Source organism: Quercus robur, chromosome 11 (genome assembly GCF_932294415.1).
Source record: "Quercus robur chromosome 11, dhQueRobu3.1, whole genome shotgun sequence".
Taxonomy (NCBI): Eukaryota; Viridiplantae; Streptophyta; class Magnoliopsida; order Fagales; family Fagaceae; genus Quercus; species Quercus robur.
In genome coordinates, this window is record NC_065544.1 from 24,585,511 (window position 1) to 24,603,994 (window position 18,484).

At 37.2% G+C, this 18,484-nt stretch overlaps 2 protein-coding genes across 29 annotated transcripts in view; both read left to right on the plus strand.

Annotated features, from left to right (window-relative positions):
* Positions 1 to 18,484, plus strand: part of LOC126705328 (beta carbonic anhydrase 5, chloroplastic) — a 66,850-nt gene that overhangs the window by 20,615 nt on the left and 27,751 nt on the right. The window lies entirely within an intron of this gene.
* The window catches only part of LOC126705329 (MADS-box protein SVP-like), a 151,523-nt gene continuing 147,657 nt past the window's right edge, over positions 14,619 to 18,484 (plus strand). For 9 of the 28 annotated variants that reach the window (XR_007648243.1, XR_007648241.1, XR_007648245.1 and 6 more), the window contains exons 1-2: positions 14,621 to 14,871; positions 15,650 to 15,880. Coding sequence is in view for 14 of the 28 variants with exons in the window: in XM_050404245.1 (XP_050260202.1) it covers positions 15,675 to 15,880 (206 nt within the window). In the remaining 14 variants the exon portion in view is untranslated. Of the gene's footprint in view, positions 15,160 to 15,649; positions 15,881 to 18,484 lie in introns of all 28 variants that reach the window. The other 19 variants (XR_007648249.1, XR_007648251.1, XR_007648253.1 and 16 more) reach the window with 8 other exon arrangements.

The following is an 18,484-nucleotide window of genomic DNA, read 5'->3' on the forward strand; positions in this document are numbered from 1 at the left end:
GTTATTTGGATTCCTTTAAGTATTTGAAGTTAAACATGGAACTGCTCATTAATCCTCTAATCAAACGATAAATAAGTGTTTTCACCTTGCAAGGTTTTTATATGTATTTTTCTTTAATACTTGAAGTTTATAAGACATTTTTTAAGAAAGATTGTGAAACATTTACTAGTGAAATTATTCAGTGTACCTAGTGAGCTGGTATCTTATGTGTCTGGCGCATGAGAGATTTTTCCATTCCTTGTATACTATATTTCTCTCTAACATAAAAGTGAGGCGTAGTGCAATGAGTATATGAAATAATTTCTCCATCCACTTGTTGGTTCTGGCCCTTTTAATTATTCACTTCATTTTACAAAGACGGATTCTTATGCTTAATTTGTTGTTGGTTTTGCTTACAACAAGTGGAGGAAGGAGAGTTTGAATCCAAGTGCCCTTTATAAGAGAGTTGGATAATACAACTAAGCACAAGGCTCGCGTGTATACTGAAATGGTTAAACCTTCTTAGTGTGCGTTTGGTTTTAGCTTAAAAAAACAAGTTTATTTTACTATATAGCTTATTTTTGTTACTATTCATGGGTTCCATTGCACTTTTTGGTACTATTCATAGATCTCACTGTACTATTTCAGCTAACATTTATCTTTATGTACAGTACTTTCAGCAAAAAGTTTTCAATTTCAGCAAAATAAACGGATCCCAAATAGACCTTTACTAAGGAAAAAAAAGGTAAATAAGTAAAATTAAATTTAATTTTTGGAGGAGTTTTAGAAAGACTAGGGCCCCGTTTGGGAGTGTTGTTAAACAACTCATTTTTAGTTTTTAAACAACATTACACACATTTCCACATACTTTTTCACCCACACATATTTCAAAAAACTACAAACAATATTACTCAAACTCCTCTACCAAACTGGCCTTAGATCAATAATAGCTAGGTTTATCAAACTAACGTACTTTTACTAAGACTTTTAACACTATATTTGAGAATTTGTCAAAGAACGAAATAGGGAATGAATGAATATATAAATAAAACTTTTTTTTTTTTTAAAGAAGAAGGATGAAATGAAATTGAAAGATTTATTTATTTTTGATAATTTAATAGTTACAATAAGGGAAGGAAAATTTGAACTCATGATTTCTTGGAGATGCTCTTAATTGGCTTAGACCATCCCAAATTGGCAAACCCACCATATTTTCAAAACCCTAAATTATGTCTTGAAAGATTAGAAAATTTAATTTGGGAGGAAATCTTATCTTAAGGGATAAGATATTGATTAATTTTAGCAGAAATCGATCTTCAATCTTCTCCCCTTTGAAATTCTTTAAAAAATCTCCCTCTAGAATCCTTTACGATAGTACATGTAGGCTGAGGGTCTAAACCTTAGGCCCTGTTTGGTAGAGTTGTTTAACAACTTATTTTCAGTTTTTAAACAATATTACACACATTTTCACACATTTTTTCACCTACACGTATTTCAAAAAAATACAAACAACATTACTCAAACTCCTCTACCAAACGGGCCCTTAATCGCTACAAGTTATACTTTCTACAATAATTTATGTTTTCTCTTAGCTCCACATTAATGCATATGTCCACAAGGACCATGCTTGATTTACCATTTGTGAATTTCTAATTCTTTTGTTTTTTTCATTGGCCAAAAAGGAAAATTTATACTTTTCATCTAACATCAAGGTTGGGAAAAGATTCATTCTTGAAACATACTTAATTTTTTTTTGTGGAGAAGATCATTTTAAAGAATTTGAATTACTTGGATTTCATATGTAATTTAATATAAGTTGTTTTTATTTTTTATTTTTACAAGATAGGTAGATAATGAAGGATGGGGAGGTGGGGATCAAATTACAAACATGAACATCACAAAGAATATCATTAGGATTGAATTATTATAATCAAATCCCATGATTTTTAATATATTTATTGTGATTTATCGTTTGTAAATTTTAGCACCTAATTAAAAGAAGAAAAAAGAAATCAATTATGGATTAAAGAGTAATGAGTTGACAAGAATACGTGGCTTACCTCGTAAAATTGGTATAACCTCCTGTTTAATTGTTGAATTATGGGTAGTTTGTGATGGTTTATCATTGGCTTGGAAGTTGGGGTATGGAACTTTAGAAATAGATTCTTTACAATTACGAGTTTGTTTACTAAATGGGACTTTTCATGTTCTTCCCTCTCTCAATGCTCTAATTTTTTATTTTTGTTGTTGTTGTTGATAAACTGCAATAAAAATTGGAAGACCATTCAAATACAATAGTACATGCATGTATGAAGAAGTAAGCCTATCTCACTGCTCTAATTTCTAATTGCAGGACCATTCCAGTACATATGTGTATAAGAAGCAAATAAATGTGCTAACATTTTGGCAAATTAGGGAACCACACTTTTCTAAGAGTTGTGCTAGGACCACCGAAAATGGCACAACTTTCCCTTTTCCAAACTTTTTGTTTGCACCAAACTTATTGCCCTCCTCTATGTAATTTGTATATTTATGGGAAGTCCTGGTTACCTTTTAGGCAAGTAGACTTCACCTAGAATTGTTTAATGGGGTGTTTGGTAGAAGAGTTTGAGTAATGTTGTTTGAGTGTTTTTGATATACGTGTAGGTGAAAAAGTATGTAATGTTGTTTAAAATGTTAAAATGTGCTCAAAATGAGCTACCAAACGGGCTATTAAAGGAGTATTAATGTATTCTTACGATACTTCTCTTTGTATGCTCGTGATTCATTTACTCTTTTGTTGATTCAGTTGTTGCCAGTTGCCACTAGTCTACAAAGTGGTCCTGTTGGCATGTGTCTTTAATTGGTTGATTGCAATTTTAGTGTGCTTTTCTTGACTATATCCCACCCCAAACCCAAAGCCCGTATGGTAATCAACTAGAAGAGATTTAACGAACAATTAGAGTTTGATGGATATTTTATTCCTAGAAAAGATGTATTGATTAGTCAAAATAAAGATCAAAAATATTCTTTAGTAATTACGAGAAACTCCTTGTCGAGTGCCTATGCACCCACATGATTAGTTGGTGCTTTGCTCTGGACACCTAGTGCCAATCAATATATATTCTTTAGTAAATTTGATTGTAAGTCAGGATTTTGGCAAATATAGTAACAAGTGCCAACATATTTTTTGTAGTGCCAGAACATGTAAACAAAGATGTTGTTTTTATTCTAATCCTAATTGTGTTTTCTAAATTAGGATCATTAATTGAAATAAAGTAATTTGGCTTGATGTTAAACCAAACTAATCCATTAACAAGACTAGATTGAATTCCTCCTATCATAGCTTTAAGAGGATCAGTATACCTTTTATCAAGTACCATTGCTAGGATGGGGAGTACCACTGTTAGTGAACTTCAACTCTACAAGTCTACATGGGCGAAAGCCATTGGCAATAATCGCATTCTAAACTAGTATCCTTATTAAGAGCCATCAAGCTTATATCTAAGAGCAACCTTTTTTTTTTTGAGAAACAAACACACACAGGGGAGAGGGAAATAGAATTCTAACACAAAAGCACACCACAACTCCACTAAAAAGCCATGGTAACTTTTAAGGGAGGGTGGGATAAGTTATATTTCACACTACACACTCTCTTGAGTAATGTGGAACAATTACTCATTCTTTTTTTTCTAAGAGCAACCTTACTAAATAGAAAAGGGATATATTTCGTACCAATTTTTCTAATAGATCCTTATATAATAATTTTTTTTGATGAACGATCCTTATATAATAATTATACATGAAGAACATGGATTATAAATCTCATGCATGACTACTAGAAAAATTAACCTAATAAGTGACTTTCCTTTTTCCTTAAAAAAAATAAAAATAATGGTGTAAATTAAGGGCAAAAATGGCCCATTACCATCAATTTTGGAAATAATTTGCCCAGAAACACTGTTTCTGAACTATATAGCAATGTACCACTTTTTCTGGTACTTGAGCTTGGTGAGCTCGAGTACCATGTTTTTTTAATCCACTGTCGCCCCATATTCAATGAGCCCTATAATGGCGTTTTTAAGCCCTATAGTGACGTTTTCGGACCCTATAGCGGCGTTTTTAAGCCCCCATACCGGGTAAGGGGCCCTATAGTGACGTTTTCGGGCCCTACAGCGGCGTTTTCCTGCAAAAATTTTTTTATAAGTCCCCATAACAGGTTCAAGGGGCCCTATAGTGGCGTTTTTAAGCCCTATAGTGACGTTTTTGGGCCCTATAGCGGCGTTTTCCTGCAAAATTTTTTATAAGTCCCCATAACAGGTTCAAGGGGCCCTATAATGGCGTTTTTAAGCCCTACAGTGACGTTTTTGGGCCCTATAGCGGCGTTTTTTTTTTTTTTTTTTAGAAGATGTTTGACCAATGAAAAGATGGTACTCAAGCTCACCAAGCTCGAGTACCAGAAAAAGTGGTACATTGCTATATAGTTCAGAAACAGTGTTTCTGGGCAAATTATTTCCAAAATTGATGGTAATGGGCCATTTTTGCCGTAAATTAAGAATCAGCAATTTTATTATTCTAGTTTTTTTTTTTAATTTTTTTATTGATAATCTATATATATATAGGTAAAGTTGAAAGAAAATCCAATTAGATTTTAAAAAATTGGATTCCAATTGTTGTCTAATTTTGCACCACGTGTCCTATTTAAGTTTTTAAAATTTTTGTTCTAAGTGAGTTAATGAGGTGCAAAAGACGAAGGGTTTAATATAAATAAATCATCAAAAACTCAATAAACAATAAAGAAAAAAAAAAGATTAAACTCGTGTATATCCAAAATAAATTTTTAAAAAAAAAACTAAAAGAAAGAGAGAGAGAGTATAATTTGAATCTATATATGTGTGTAATTGAAAATTTTTTTAATTGTACTGTGCATATACACGGGTTATACGCTAGTTTCAAGTAAAAGAAAAATAAAAGATCTAGTGTGTGTCATACTAATAATGGTTCTATAGGAGCATTCTCATTAGCCGTTTTATAAGAAATGTCATTTTGACACACCAAAAATCTATTTTATTATTTTACCACATCATTTTACAATATCCCATTTATCAGATATTTTATCCTTCAATTATATACATTAAAATAATATTTACTACACATTAAAATTATATATTAACTCCTCCCTATCATCATCATCGTCAACAACAACAACAATGTCATAACCACCACTACAGCAACAACAGCCACCAACAACCACTGCCGCAACAACACCGACAGCCACCACGGGCACAAACCCACATCCACCAAATCAAACAAACCCAAAAGCAAAAACCACCACAGTAGGCCGATTGAGAGAGATCCGATGGTGGGAGGTTCTGATGACGTGGTGGACGGTATGAAACTTGACGGTGTGGCGTGGCATGGTGACGGTACAAAGCTCGGTGGCGTGGCATGGCATGGTGATGGTACGAAGCTCGGCAACATGGCATGGTGGGATCAGCGTGGTGAGATCGATGATGGCAAGATCGGCGTGGCGAGAGGGCGATGAGAGAACCAGAGAGAGAGAGAGAGATGTGTTGCAGACGGAGAGAGAGATATGTGATGGGAGGAGAGAGAAAAGTAAATAAAATAAGCCAAAATATTTTTGGCATTGATGTCCATACCGTCTCATATTTGAGACGGTACTGTAGCGGTGTGGCAAAATTTTTGAGATTTGGAATACCTAATGAGAATTGGTTTGTGTTTGGTGTGCCAAATGCCAAATATTTGGCATTTGGTACACTTGATGGTAGTGCTTTAAGAAAAGTAAATTTTCAAATAGCTTTTGTAACTCTGTTTTTGGGTACTCCAAAAGAAAGTAACAAAGGAGAGAAGAATATTTAAAACAGTACAAGGTTATGTTTTCGAATCATGAATTTGTATTTGAATTTGATTTCAAATCCACCACTGCGCACCCTTGGCGCGATAGCTACTTTACAAGTATTAAGTGTTCATGGGGTGTAGAGGGTAAGGGTCAGGGTTCGAGTCTCCAAGATAGAGTTTCACACACATATACACTTAGATTATGTTAGAGTATAATTTATATCTTTTATATATATATATATATATATATAAATTTGTTTCAAATCCAATCTTTAGTGGAGTTTTCAAATCCAATTTATTGATCTTTTAAAACCATTCAAATAAGGTATTCAAATTTTAATCACTTAAAACCAAATCTACATGCTCAAGTCTTGTCATTTAAAACACACCACAAAAGAAATTCATTTGAACCAAAAAAACTCATGAATGAACCAAGCTTCAGAGAATTTATATCAAATGTGCTAAAATAACTACATCAATGGTGTCAAAAGTCAAATTTTTTAGTGCCTAACTACAGTAAAGTGCCAAAGTATTAATGAGAGAGAGAGAGAGAGAGAGAGAGAGGTAAAAGAAAGAATTAAAAAATAAAGAAAGAATATTTCAATAAAGTGGTAAAAAATAGGGTATTTAATGTTGGGTATATTGTAAAATGTAGTGTTAAAATAGATAAAGTAAAATTTGTCATATTTACACTTTTTTCTTCAAAAACTGTCTATATCAGTCTATTTAAAACATTGTAGATTTTAATTTTTGCTATAGTAATTGTGTAAATATACACGGTTATTGCAACTTTGTATTTTATTTTTTTAATAATTTATTCTCTCACTTCTCACATCAGATTCTCTCTCTTCTCCCCTAGCTCTCTACCTTATCTATCTTCTCTTAAATCCTAGCAAAATGCTCTGCAAATTCATCAAATCCACTAAACAAATCCTAGATCTAGATCTCAAACTCATCAAACCCATATGGTTTTCCTAAATCTAGATCTCAAATTCACTAAACTCATATACAAAACCATATCATCAAATCCATATACAAATCCATGTGAATCATCAAAGAAGAAGAAGAAGAAGAAGATGATGATGAGAGGTCTAGCCATTGAGGTTTTGTGGGGTCAAGAGAGAAGAGAGCTAAGAGATGAGGGAGAACATGATGGTCAAGAGAGATGAGAGAGAATGTGAGAACAAATAAAGGTAAAAATAGTAATAATAAATGAATAAAATGATTATTTAAATAAAATGGGGTGTATAATAGATAATCAAATGTTGGTATTTGTAAAAGTGATTGTACGAAATAGAAAATATAGGTTCTTATACTAAAATAAACAAAAATATTTAGACAAATCGATGTGAATGCTCTTAATCATCGAAATACTAATGCTTTAACAACAACTACTAAATAAAATTCCAAGACCAGAATTTTGTAGTTTTCTCCTCCCCCATTCTACCTTGGGGTGTTTTGTAATAGATAATTCCACGACTACTATTTCTTACCTTGTTTCGCTTTCTTAGTTTTATTATAATTCCATGTTTTGTAATGGCACTACAAAAAGTTTCTTAATTTATTTTACCACATCACTTTACACTCAATATCAATTGTTTTTTTTTAGCATTCAACACATTAAAATAATATAAACAATACAATAAAATAATATATCCACTACAATAAACAATCATAATCACAACCAAGAGGACAAATAAAAAATATTTTTTTTAGTATAACAATTGGCTGTGCATTATAACTCAAGAGCCAAAAATTATCCCTTTAGCTCCACTAATGCAGCCCTATTTTTATTTTTTATTTTTTTTATATTAGTTGTTAAATTTGGCAATATGACAATTTGACACCACCAATATTAATGCTATAAATAAAATTGCAATCCTCAAAATAGAGCAATAATTATTAGCAGTAATTAATCGAGTTATGTTTGTGTTATACAAAGTGGCACAACTTGTGACACTACATAACGAGTTGTGAATGGTAAAAAAGTATTATGTATGAGGGAGTTATGAGTGATAAATGGATGTGCAGTACAACTTGGGCCACAGTGTAAGTTGTGCCACAAATTGTGCAACTTTAGGGGGTGTTTGGATTTTTGATTTTCATAACTCATAATTCTGTTTTCATAACTCATAACTCAAAAATGGTGGGACCCATGACTCAAAGCTTGTTTGGATTTTGTTTTCAGTTTTTGTTTCCATCACTCAATTTTTTGATTTTTAAGTGATGAGTTATGGAAACTGAAAACACATTTTAGCTGTTTTCAATTTTCATAACTCTGTTTTCAATGGCATTTCCATAAATAAACACACATGAGTGGGACCTACAATCAGAGTAAAGTCACACCAGCGCGTCTTTTGAGGCTCTCTTCAACGGACACCCTTCACACTTCACACACTTCACACTACCAGATCACAACTCCATTTTCATACCACCACAAGTCCGAGCTTGCCTCTGCCCTGCCCTCACCTCCTCACACACGCAGTCACTAATCGTAGCTCAACCAACCCACACCGCCTTGACCTTGGAAACACCCTTCTCGCGCCGCTGCACCGATCTTCCTCCCCGACCTCTTTCTTAGCTTTTTCACCACTTTGAAGGTATTTTATACATTTGAGCTTGATTTATACATCTGATTTGTTGGTAATATGGTGCTATTTCGCATGGTTTAGATCTATTTCAACCCATAATGGGTGATTGATGGTCGGGTGTTTGCTTCTTTGTTTAATTTTTTTTTCTTTTTTTGATGTTTGGGTTTTCGTTTCTTCAGGTTGGGGGTTTTCGTTTCATCAACGACATCTAGGATCGGAGTCCATCTTTGATGGCGAGTCGTTTCGGCGAGACAATCGTAGGTCCATGCGGTTAAGGAGCATCCGGAGAGTCTTGTGTCGACGGAGATGGATGACTAGACTCGCCGATGGGCTTCGAGTGGGACTTCCAGCGACTACCGCGCATTGAGTTGCAAGGAAGAAAAAACAGTGAATGAGAATTGCTGGGTCTTGCTGGAAAATAAAAAAGACATAAATTTGATAATATATTCACATGGGTCTTGCTAGGTTTGTGTTTTGATTATAATAGTAAATGAGAATTGCTGGTGTGGGGTCATGGGCCCAGATCATACAATTGGGCTTTGGGCCAAGGGTTCTAGCCGAGGATAAGGGGCCGTCCGAGGATGGGTAAGTATAGTCAAGGAAACCCATGCTAGTGGATAAGGAAGACAATATTGAATATAATGGCCTAGGAGTTTGTGCCGAGGATGAATTTGTCCTCGGCTAGTCAAGGCCGAGGTCCGTAAATGATGCCTGCCATCTAGAGGTGCGATCCATGAAATTCTAGAAATATGGATAAGTCTTGTAGGAACAAAAGACAGAGAAGAATCCCAAAATATCTTGGGAAAAGCTGCTGTCACCGCATTGAATGCACCCCAGCTAGCTCCTTGGCCGCATTAATGAGGAAGTGACCACTACACAGTATTATTGCAGCCTTACAACCACCCCAGAAGACTTCTAGAGGGGGCTGATGGGACAAGTATCGGGAGAAACTATCATCTATCCATGTGTAGGGTAGAGATGAAGGAAAATATGTAGTATAAATAAGAGTAGAGACCCTAGAGATGAAGGGGGAGAAAGGAGAAGAGAAAGCACTGTAGCAATCTCAAGAACTCCTGGAACCATTCTCATTCAATATTTACTAAAACAAAACTCCTCGGATTGGGCCAAGAACAAACTTTCTTTGGTAAACTCAGTTCATCTCTGTTTGATTGTCATGAACACCATATTAACTGTTATCCATGCACTAAAACCTAGCTCTTTGACCCACTCTCTACAAATTTATTGTACTGGGCTCACTGATCCAAGATCCCATACACCTTGGGCTTAGGTTGCTCGACGTGTCCCTACAATTGGCGCCGTCTGTGGGGAGAGCTTGTGTGATAGTGAGTGCAACAGTCAACTATGGTGGGTTCAGGTCCTCACTAGGCAGAGTCCACGGTGTCCCAACGTGAAAATCCTTTCGCCAACCTTGAGCGTATGAGGAATCGAAAGGGCAGCGTGCATACTACGCATACAAGCAAAAGCCACTCTCGAGTTGGGAGTCACATCTCTCAGGAGTGACGTAGAGTCTGGGACCCGTGGCGGTGAGATGGTTCGACAGCCTAAGAGCAAATTCCATAGACTCCTTCAAGGGGCTCCCCTCGGGGCTGAGCCTTATAAGGCACCCGGGGAAAGTGGTTAAACAGAACCTTAGTCATGCCTGTAGTCCTCGGACCAGATGCTAAGGGGAAATTAACACGCACTGATATCTTTAGAAGCAGTTAAGAAGAACCTTAGCTATGTCGGATCCCCTCGGATCTCCTGCTAAGCGTTATACAGAGCCTTAGCTATGTCGGGTCCCTCAGACCTCCTGCTAAGAAGAGCCTTAGCTATGTCGGATCCCCTCAGATCTCCTGCTAAGTGTTATACAGAGCCTTAGCTATGTCGGGTCCCTCAGACCTCCTGCTAAGAAGAACCTTAGCTATGTCGGATCCTCTCGGATCTCCTGCTAAGCGTTATACAGAGCCTTAGCTATGTCGGGTCCCTCAGACCTCCTGCTAAGAAGAACCTTAGCTATGTCGGATCCCCTCAGATCTCCTGCTAAGCGTTATACAGAGCCTTAGCTATGTCGGGTTCCTCAAACCTCCTGCTAAGAAGAACCTTAGCTATGTCGGATCCCCTCGGATCTCCTGCTAAGCGTTATACAGAGCCTTAGCTATGTCGGGTCCCCCAGACCTCCTGCTAAGAAGAGCCTTAGCTATGTCGGGTCCCTCAGACCTCCTGCTAAGAAGAACCTTAGCTATGTCGGATCCCCTCGGATCTCCTGCTAAGCGTTATACAGAACCTTAGCTATGTCGGGTCCCTCAGACCTCCTGCTAAGAAGAGCCTTAGCTATGTCGGATCCCCTCGGATCTCCTGCTAAGCGTTATACAGAGCCTTAGCTATGTCGGGTCCCTCAGACCTCCTGCTAAGAAGAACCTTAGCTATGTCGGATCCCCTCAGATCTCCTGCTAAGCGTTATACAGAGCCTTAGCTATGTCGGGTTCCTCAAACCTCCTGCTAAGAAGAACCTTAGCTATGTCGGATCCCCTCGGATCTCCTGCTAAGCATTATATAGAGCCTTAGCTATGTCGGGTCCCCCAGACCTCCTGCTAAGAAGAGCCTTAGCTATGTCGGGTCCCTCAGACCTCCTGCTAAGAAGAGCCTTAGCTATGTCGGATCCCCTCAGATCTCCTGCTAAGCGTTATACAGAGCCTTAGCTATGTCGGGTCCCTCAAACCTCCTGCTAAGAAGAGCCTTAGCTATGTCGGATCCCCTCGGATCTCCTGCTAAGCGTTATACAGAGCCTTAACTATGTCGGGTCCCCCAGACCTCCTGCTAAGAAGAGCCTTAGCTATGTCGGATCCCCTTAGATCTCCTGCTAAGCGTTATACAGAGCCTTAGCTATGTCGGGTTCCTCAAACCTCCTGCTAAGAAGAACCTTAGCTATGTCGGATCCCCTCGGATCTCCTGCTAAGCGTTATACAGAGCCTTAACTATGTCGGGTCCCCCAGACCTCCTGCTAAGAAGAGCCTTAGCTATGTCGGATCCCCTCAGATCTCCTGCTAAGCGTTATACAGAGCCTTAGCTATGTCGGGTCCCTCAGACCTCCTGCTAAGAAGAACCTTAGCTATGTCGGATCTCCTCGGATCTCCTGCTAAGCGTTATACAGAGCCTTAGCTATGTCGGGTCCCTCAGACCTCCTGCTAAGAAGAACCTTAGCTATGTCGGATCCCCTCGGATCTCCTGCTAAGCGTTATACAGAGCCTTAACTATGTCGGGTCCCCCAGACCTCCTGCTAAGAAGAGCCTTAGCTATGTCGGATCCCCTCAGATCTCCTGCTAAGCGTTATATAGAGCCTTAGCTATGTCGGGTCCCTCAGACCTCCTGCTAAGAAGAACCTTAGCTATGTCGGATCTCCTCGGATCTCCTGCTAAGCGTTATACAGAGCCTTAGCTATGTCGGGTCCCTCAGACCTCCTGCTAAGAAGAACCTTAGCTATGTCGGATCTCCTCGGATCTCCTGCTAAGCGTTATACAGAGCCTTAGCTATGTCGGGTCCCTCAGACCTCCTGCTAAGAAGAACCTTAGCTATGTCGGATCCCCTCGGATCTCCTGCTAAGCGTTATACAGAGCCTTAGCTATGTCGGGTCCCTCAGACCTCCTGCTAAGAAGAGCCTTAGCTATGTCGGATTCCCTCAGACCTCCTGCTAAGAAGAGCCTTAGCTATGTCGGATCCCTTCAGATCTCCTGCTAAGCGTTATACAGAGTCTTAGCTATGTCGGATCCCCTCAGATCTCCTGCTAAGCGTTATACAGAGCCTTATCTATGTCGGGTCCCTCAGACCTCTTGCCAAGAAGAACCTTAGCTATGTCGGATCCTCTCGGATCTCCTGCTAAATGTTGTACAGAGCCTTAGCTATGTCGGGTCTCTCAGACCTCCTGCTAAGAAGAACCTTAGCTATGTCGGGTCCTTCAGACCTCCTGCTAAGAAGAGCCCTAGCTACGTCGGGTCCTTCAGACCTCCTGCTAAGAAGAGCCTTAGCTATGTCGGATCCCCTCAGATCTCCTGCTAAGCGTTATACAGAGCCTTAGCTATGTTGGGTTTCTCAGACCTCCTGCTAAGAAGAACCTTAGCTATGTCGGGTCCTTCAGACCTCCTGCTAAGAAGAACCTTAGCTATGTCGGATCCCCTCGGATTTCCTGCTAAGCGTTATACAGAGCCTTAACTATGTCGGGTCCCTCAGACCTCCTGCTAAGAAGAGCCTCAGCTATATCGGGTCCTTCAGACCTCCTGCTAAGTGTTAAGCAGAACCTTAGCCATGCATGAGTCCTCGGACCACATGCTTTGGGAAAATTAACACACATAGCATCTTTCTATAAGTGTCAAGACAGACCCAAATTTATAACCAACTCCTCAGATTGGTAGCTCTGATAGGAGCAATTTACAGTACAAATATGGGGCGCGTGAAACGGCACTCCCCCGGGTGTAAATCAAAGGATCAAAGCAGAATTAACTATTAAGAATTCAAAACCCCACCTTTTTCCTCAGATGAGAGGAAAAAACCGGAGTTTTGAGGGGCTATTGTGGGGTCATGGGCCCAGATCATACAATTGGGCTTTGGGCCAAGGGTTTTAGCCTAGGATAAGGGGCCATCCGAGGATGGGTAAGTATAGTCAAGGAAACTCATGCTAGTGGATAAGGAAGACAATATTGAATATAATGGCCTAGGAGTTTGTGCCGAGGATGAATTTGTCCTCGGCTAGTCAAGGCCGAGGTCCGTAAATGATGCCTGCCATCTAGAGGTGCGATCCATGAAATTCTAGAAATATGGATAAGTCTTGTAGGAACAAAAGACAGAGAAGAATTCCAAAATATCTTGGGAAAAGCTGCTGTCACCGCATTGAATGCACCCCAGCTAGCTCCTTGGCCGCATTAATGAGGAAGTGACCACTACACAGTATTATTGCAGCCTTACAACCACCCCAGAAGACTTCTAGAGGGGGCTGATGGGACAAGTATCGGGAGAAACCATCATCTATCCATGTGTAGGGTAGAGATGAAGGAAAATATGTAGTATAAATAAGAGTAGAGACCCTAGAGATGAAGGGGGAGAAAGGAGAAGAGAAAGCACTGTAGCAATCTCAAGAACTCCTGGAACCATTCTCATTCAATATTTACTAAAACAAAACTCCTCGGATTGGGCCAAGAACAAACTTTCTTTGGTAAACTCAGTTCATCTCTGTTTGATTGTCATGAACACCATATTAACTGTTATTCATGCACTAAAACCTAGCTCTTTGACCCACTCTCTACAAATTTATTGTACTGGGCTCACTGATCCAAGATCCCATACACCTTGGGCTTAGGTTGCTCGACGTGTCCCTACAGCTGGGTTTGTGTTTCTTCACACTTCGTCGGTGTCACTGGGCTTTGACGGAGGAGATCGCGTTGCCGGACCAACGTCGAAGAGCTTAAGAAATTTTTATGGGTTTGGGTTTATGCTTTGGGAGAGTGACAGGGCTGAAGGGGGAAGGGGAAATGAGAAAAGGGAAAAAGATGGGGATAAAAACCTTCCGCAGGTAACAAAACAGACTTGCTTTGAGCGAGTGACAGGAATGAGGCTCACAAATAATGTGAAAAATATTGAGTGATGACAAGTAAGTAATAGTACCAAACAAGGTGGGGTATTTTAAGTGATAAATGATGAGTGACGGAAATTAAGCAGGAAGTGATGAGTAGTAAAAAAAAAAATCCAAACAAGGCCTTATGTGTCACAAGTTGTACCGCTTTTACGTGATCCAGCATAGCTCTAATAAATCAGGTAAGAATTGGAGGGGGTGGGAGACATGACAAGTGCGAGCGTACAAATATGTCATAATTTCTTTCCAGTGAAGCGGCATGGCAATTTGTACGGAAAGCAATCCTCACCATATAAAATAATATATATCCACTTTAATTTATTTTTTATCAGAAAATATCCACTTGATTATTTATTGATAAGTTATTTTTGTGTATGTACTATGTAAGCCACTCATCCACAAATACTCATTAAATTCCCTTTACCATTTTTCTCCAAACTTTGAACGGCCAATTTCTGAAATTGCAGACAACTCCTTTATTTGGCCATAAAAGGAATCTAAATTTTCTTGAACTAGAATAAAAGTCAATAATGGTCCCCCATAAAAAATACCCTTAAAAAAAAAAAAAAAAAAACCAAAAAACTAGATCATACTGTATCTCTCTAAAAAGCATTGGTCTCACTCTTTCTCTCTCTTAAAAGCATTGGTGGCTTCGTATCTGGTTTTGTGAGACATGTCAATAGCAGCACTAAAAACGACAACAACCTTGAAACAAAGAAAGGGGGTATTACTACATGAAAATAGGAAATCTGGCCAATTCCTTTATCTCCCACCATCCGTTAAAATTTGCAAATTCAATGAGCTATAGCAGCTAGCTTGGATATACTAGGAATACTTTTATAGGTAGGGTTCACTGTTGTTGTTGTTATTCTTCTTCTTCTTCTTCCTCTTCTTTTACCTCATAGTGCTTCTACAGTTCTGCTTACTTTCCTTCTTTGAGGTGGGTTGGTTTCAGATTCTTGGCTAAATTTGGCAAAGTTCCGCTTTTTTTATTCTTCTATACAAAACCCATCTTTCCCTTCTTTTCCTTTGTCTTTTCTCTACACAGTACAAACCTTCTCTCTCTCTCTCCCCATTATCACTGCAAGACTTGTTGAAGATCTGCTAAATTAATCGACATTTTGTGGGAAGGTTTGCTTCGATTTTTTTTTTTTTTTCCTTCGTTTTTTGGATGAGCAAGTGCAATTTGATTTCTCATATTTTTATAAGATCTTTTTATTTATTTATTTCTAGTTTAATCTGATACATTGAGTTCGAGTTTGCGTTTGTGTACAGGGCCTACAGGCTAATTGTTGTTTTCTGTCTTTTTTTTTTTTTTTGATGAATGCTTTCTGTCTTTTTTTGTTTTTTGTTATTGTTATTTTGTTCATGATTTACATTCCAGCTTAATTCCCCATTCTCTATCTTCGATCTGATACTTAATTATTCCGTACAAGTATAAATAGATTTTATTTTGATCTTTTACCATCTGAAACCCATAACATTGAGTCATTTATTTTCGTACTATATATTCTCGATCTACATATCACATTTGGTACCTCTCTGCATGAATTTTATTCTTTAAAGAGAGTTTCTATTTCTATAATACTAGTTTAGACTGATAATTTGGTTTGATGTAAAGGGTGTGTGATCAGTTATCAGGGAAAATGTGTGATCAGTTATCAGGGAAAATGACGAGGAAGAAAATTCAGATTAAGAAGATCGACAACACGACGGCAAGGCAGGTGACTTTCTCAAAGAGGAGGAGGGGGCTTTTTAAGAAAGCTTTTGAGCTCTCTACTCTCTGCGATGCTGATATTGCTCTCATAGTCTTTTCTGCAACTGGAAAGCTCTTTGAGTACGCCAGCTCAAGGTTTCAATCTCTTGTCTCATACATATTTCTACTTATAGAAAAACCCTTTTCCTATTTATAGAATAATATGTCATTGTCCATTCCTTGATCGATTTTTTTCATGCATTCACTATGATTTTATCATTTCTAAGGTGAGAGAGAGAGAAGATGAGAGACCCAGCTGCTCAAAATAATGAGATTCTAAGAAAAAGGCTGAACAAATCAGAAGTGATTGAAAAATTGTACCATGTAACATCAAATAAAGAAAAAAAAAGTACTATAAAATCTTATGGTTACTGCCGAAGAAGAAAAAATATGAATTCTTTTGGAAAAAAGAAAGAGAAGTGATTGAAAATTGTACTATGTAGCATCAAATAAAGAAAAAAAAAAACTATAAAATCTTATGTTACTGCCAAAAGAAAAAAAATATGAATTCTTTTGGCAAAAAAAAAAAAAAGAGACTTTAATATCACCTAGAAGGGTTTAACGTATTTGCTGCTACCTATTTTGAAGGTTTTTTTTTTTTTTTTTTTTTGGGGGGTGGAACTTGTTTTGAAGTTCTACTAGCCAGTTATTGTGTCTTGTAATATTGCTAATCTAACATTTTATTTTTCTTGAGTTTTAGAGTTGCATCTACTTAGTGTAAATCCTCAATTAGCTGCCTCAACTCTTCCTTTAATGCCTAATGGTCTTTGTGCTTTTGCACTTCCACCTCATTGAATCCTCTTTTGTTATCCTGACTAATCTATTCACAGCATTTCTGTAATGATTTCTTCATAAAATATCAAGCAAACTTATATGACTCAAACTTAGGAGCAAAGTTTGGGATTATAATTTTTTATGTAGAGTAACATATGCCAATTTGAACACTTTTTTTTTATGTTGTCTTATCAATATACTTAATTTATGCAATTTCTTTATTATTGGCCTCTTCAATAGGTCTGATCTCGTTAAATAACCCTTCTCACTATCTTCTATAGTCATATGTACATATTAATATCAACTTAGTTGTATTGTTATTCTACTTACAAACAACATCATTAGCCTTGCATTTTGAGTGTACGACGAAAGTTCAAAGGGTGTGCAATTTATTATATTGAGATTGTCAAGTTTTCTTTTTTGAGAAGAACGAAACAAATTATTCTACTCTATGTGAAATATATAAGCAATACTATGACGACAACAACAACAATAGCTAAGCCTTACACTCAAATTTTTAGGATCAGACAACAACAACAACATTAGCTAAGCCTTACTCTCAAAATTTTAGGGTCAGTTAATAAACTAGTTAAGGCTAACAACATATATTCTTTTCCATAATACTATTTATTTGAAGTCATAATCTTCATTACTTCTTTAAGTGACATGTTCTGTTTTTACTACTTTTATTAATGTTATTTTTGTTTCCTTTATCTTTTTTTATCTCCTAAACTTGTATCATACTCTTTCTTACCAATTCATTAATCGTTTTTCTTTGAATATGATAAAACTATCTCAAGTGACTCTCTCTTATCTTTTCAACAATAGGGGCTATCGTTATCTTAAAGAAAATTTTCTCATTTCGAATCCTATGTTTCCTTGTATTTTCATATATCCTTATTAATATTCTCATTTCAATTATACTCATTTTTTGAATATATATTTTTTTAGCAGCCTAATTTTAGAACTATAGAGTATAGTTAGTCTTATAGGTGAAGTAAATTATTATAATAAATTTGCAATATTAAAATTTGGAAATGTGTCCAATAGTCGTAAATGCAAAATAGAGACCTTCCAAATTATGTTTTAGAATCTGATTGTCCAAAAGAGACATTATTTTAGCTGTTTGCATATTTCTTTGTCCACGTGGCATACATATTACATGTCTCCTAAATCAAAAACACTGATTACCCTCCCAATGAGCCTCCTAGAGCAGAAACATTAATCTCCCTCAAAATAAGCGTCTAGTGCTACCCTTAGTAATGCGATTTCTAATATGTACTGCATCATTACCATAGGAAAACTCCTTATACTCTAATAGACCACATCATCACTATATCTAAAGGGGATAAGGGAAAAAAATAATCTTTATAAACCCTAGCACACTCGATTACACTAGAATCAAGTTGAGTTTGTCACCCACATTGAAGGAAATTAGAAGGCACTCCGAGAGAGGATGTTCCATGCACATGAATTTTGCCATAACTATTTGTAAAACTTGCTTAGCAACTAATGAGTGATAAGCTTTTTTTTTGGTGGCTAACGAGGATGTCTAGAGATCTACGAGCAGCTGATTGTTCCTTGAGTGTGTATAGTTTCTATATCCCATACATACCAAGTTATTATAGGGAAGAATTTCTTGTGGGTAACCCAAAAATGCTGGTTAGGAGTCTTTAACTCAAAACCTCATGGATCTCAAGACATCGTAAGAATCACTAGACCAATCCCATGAAGTGACACATGTAAGTTATAAGTTGAAACATTTAACCCAAAGATTCTGGGTAGGAGTTTTAAACTCAGAATCTCACGGATCTCATGACATCCTAGGAATCACTAGACCAACCCCTTGTACTTACATTTAAGTTATAAGCTATAACATTTAATTGTATATAATGCATGAACTATGGAGAATTGTATTTTTTGTTA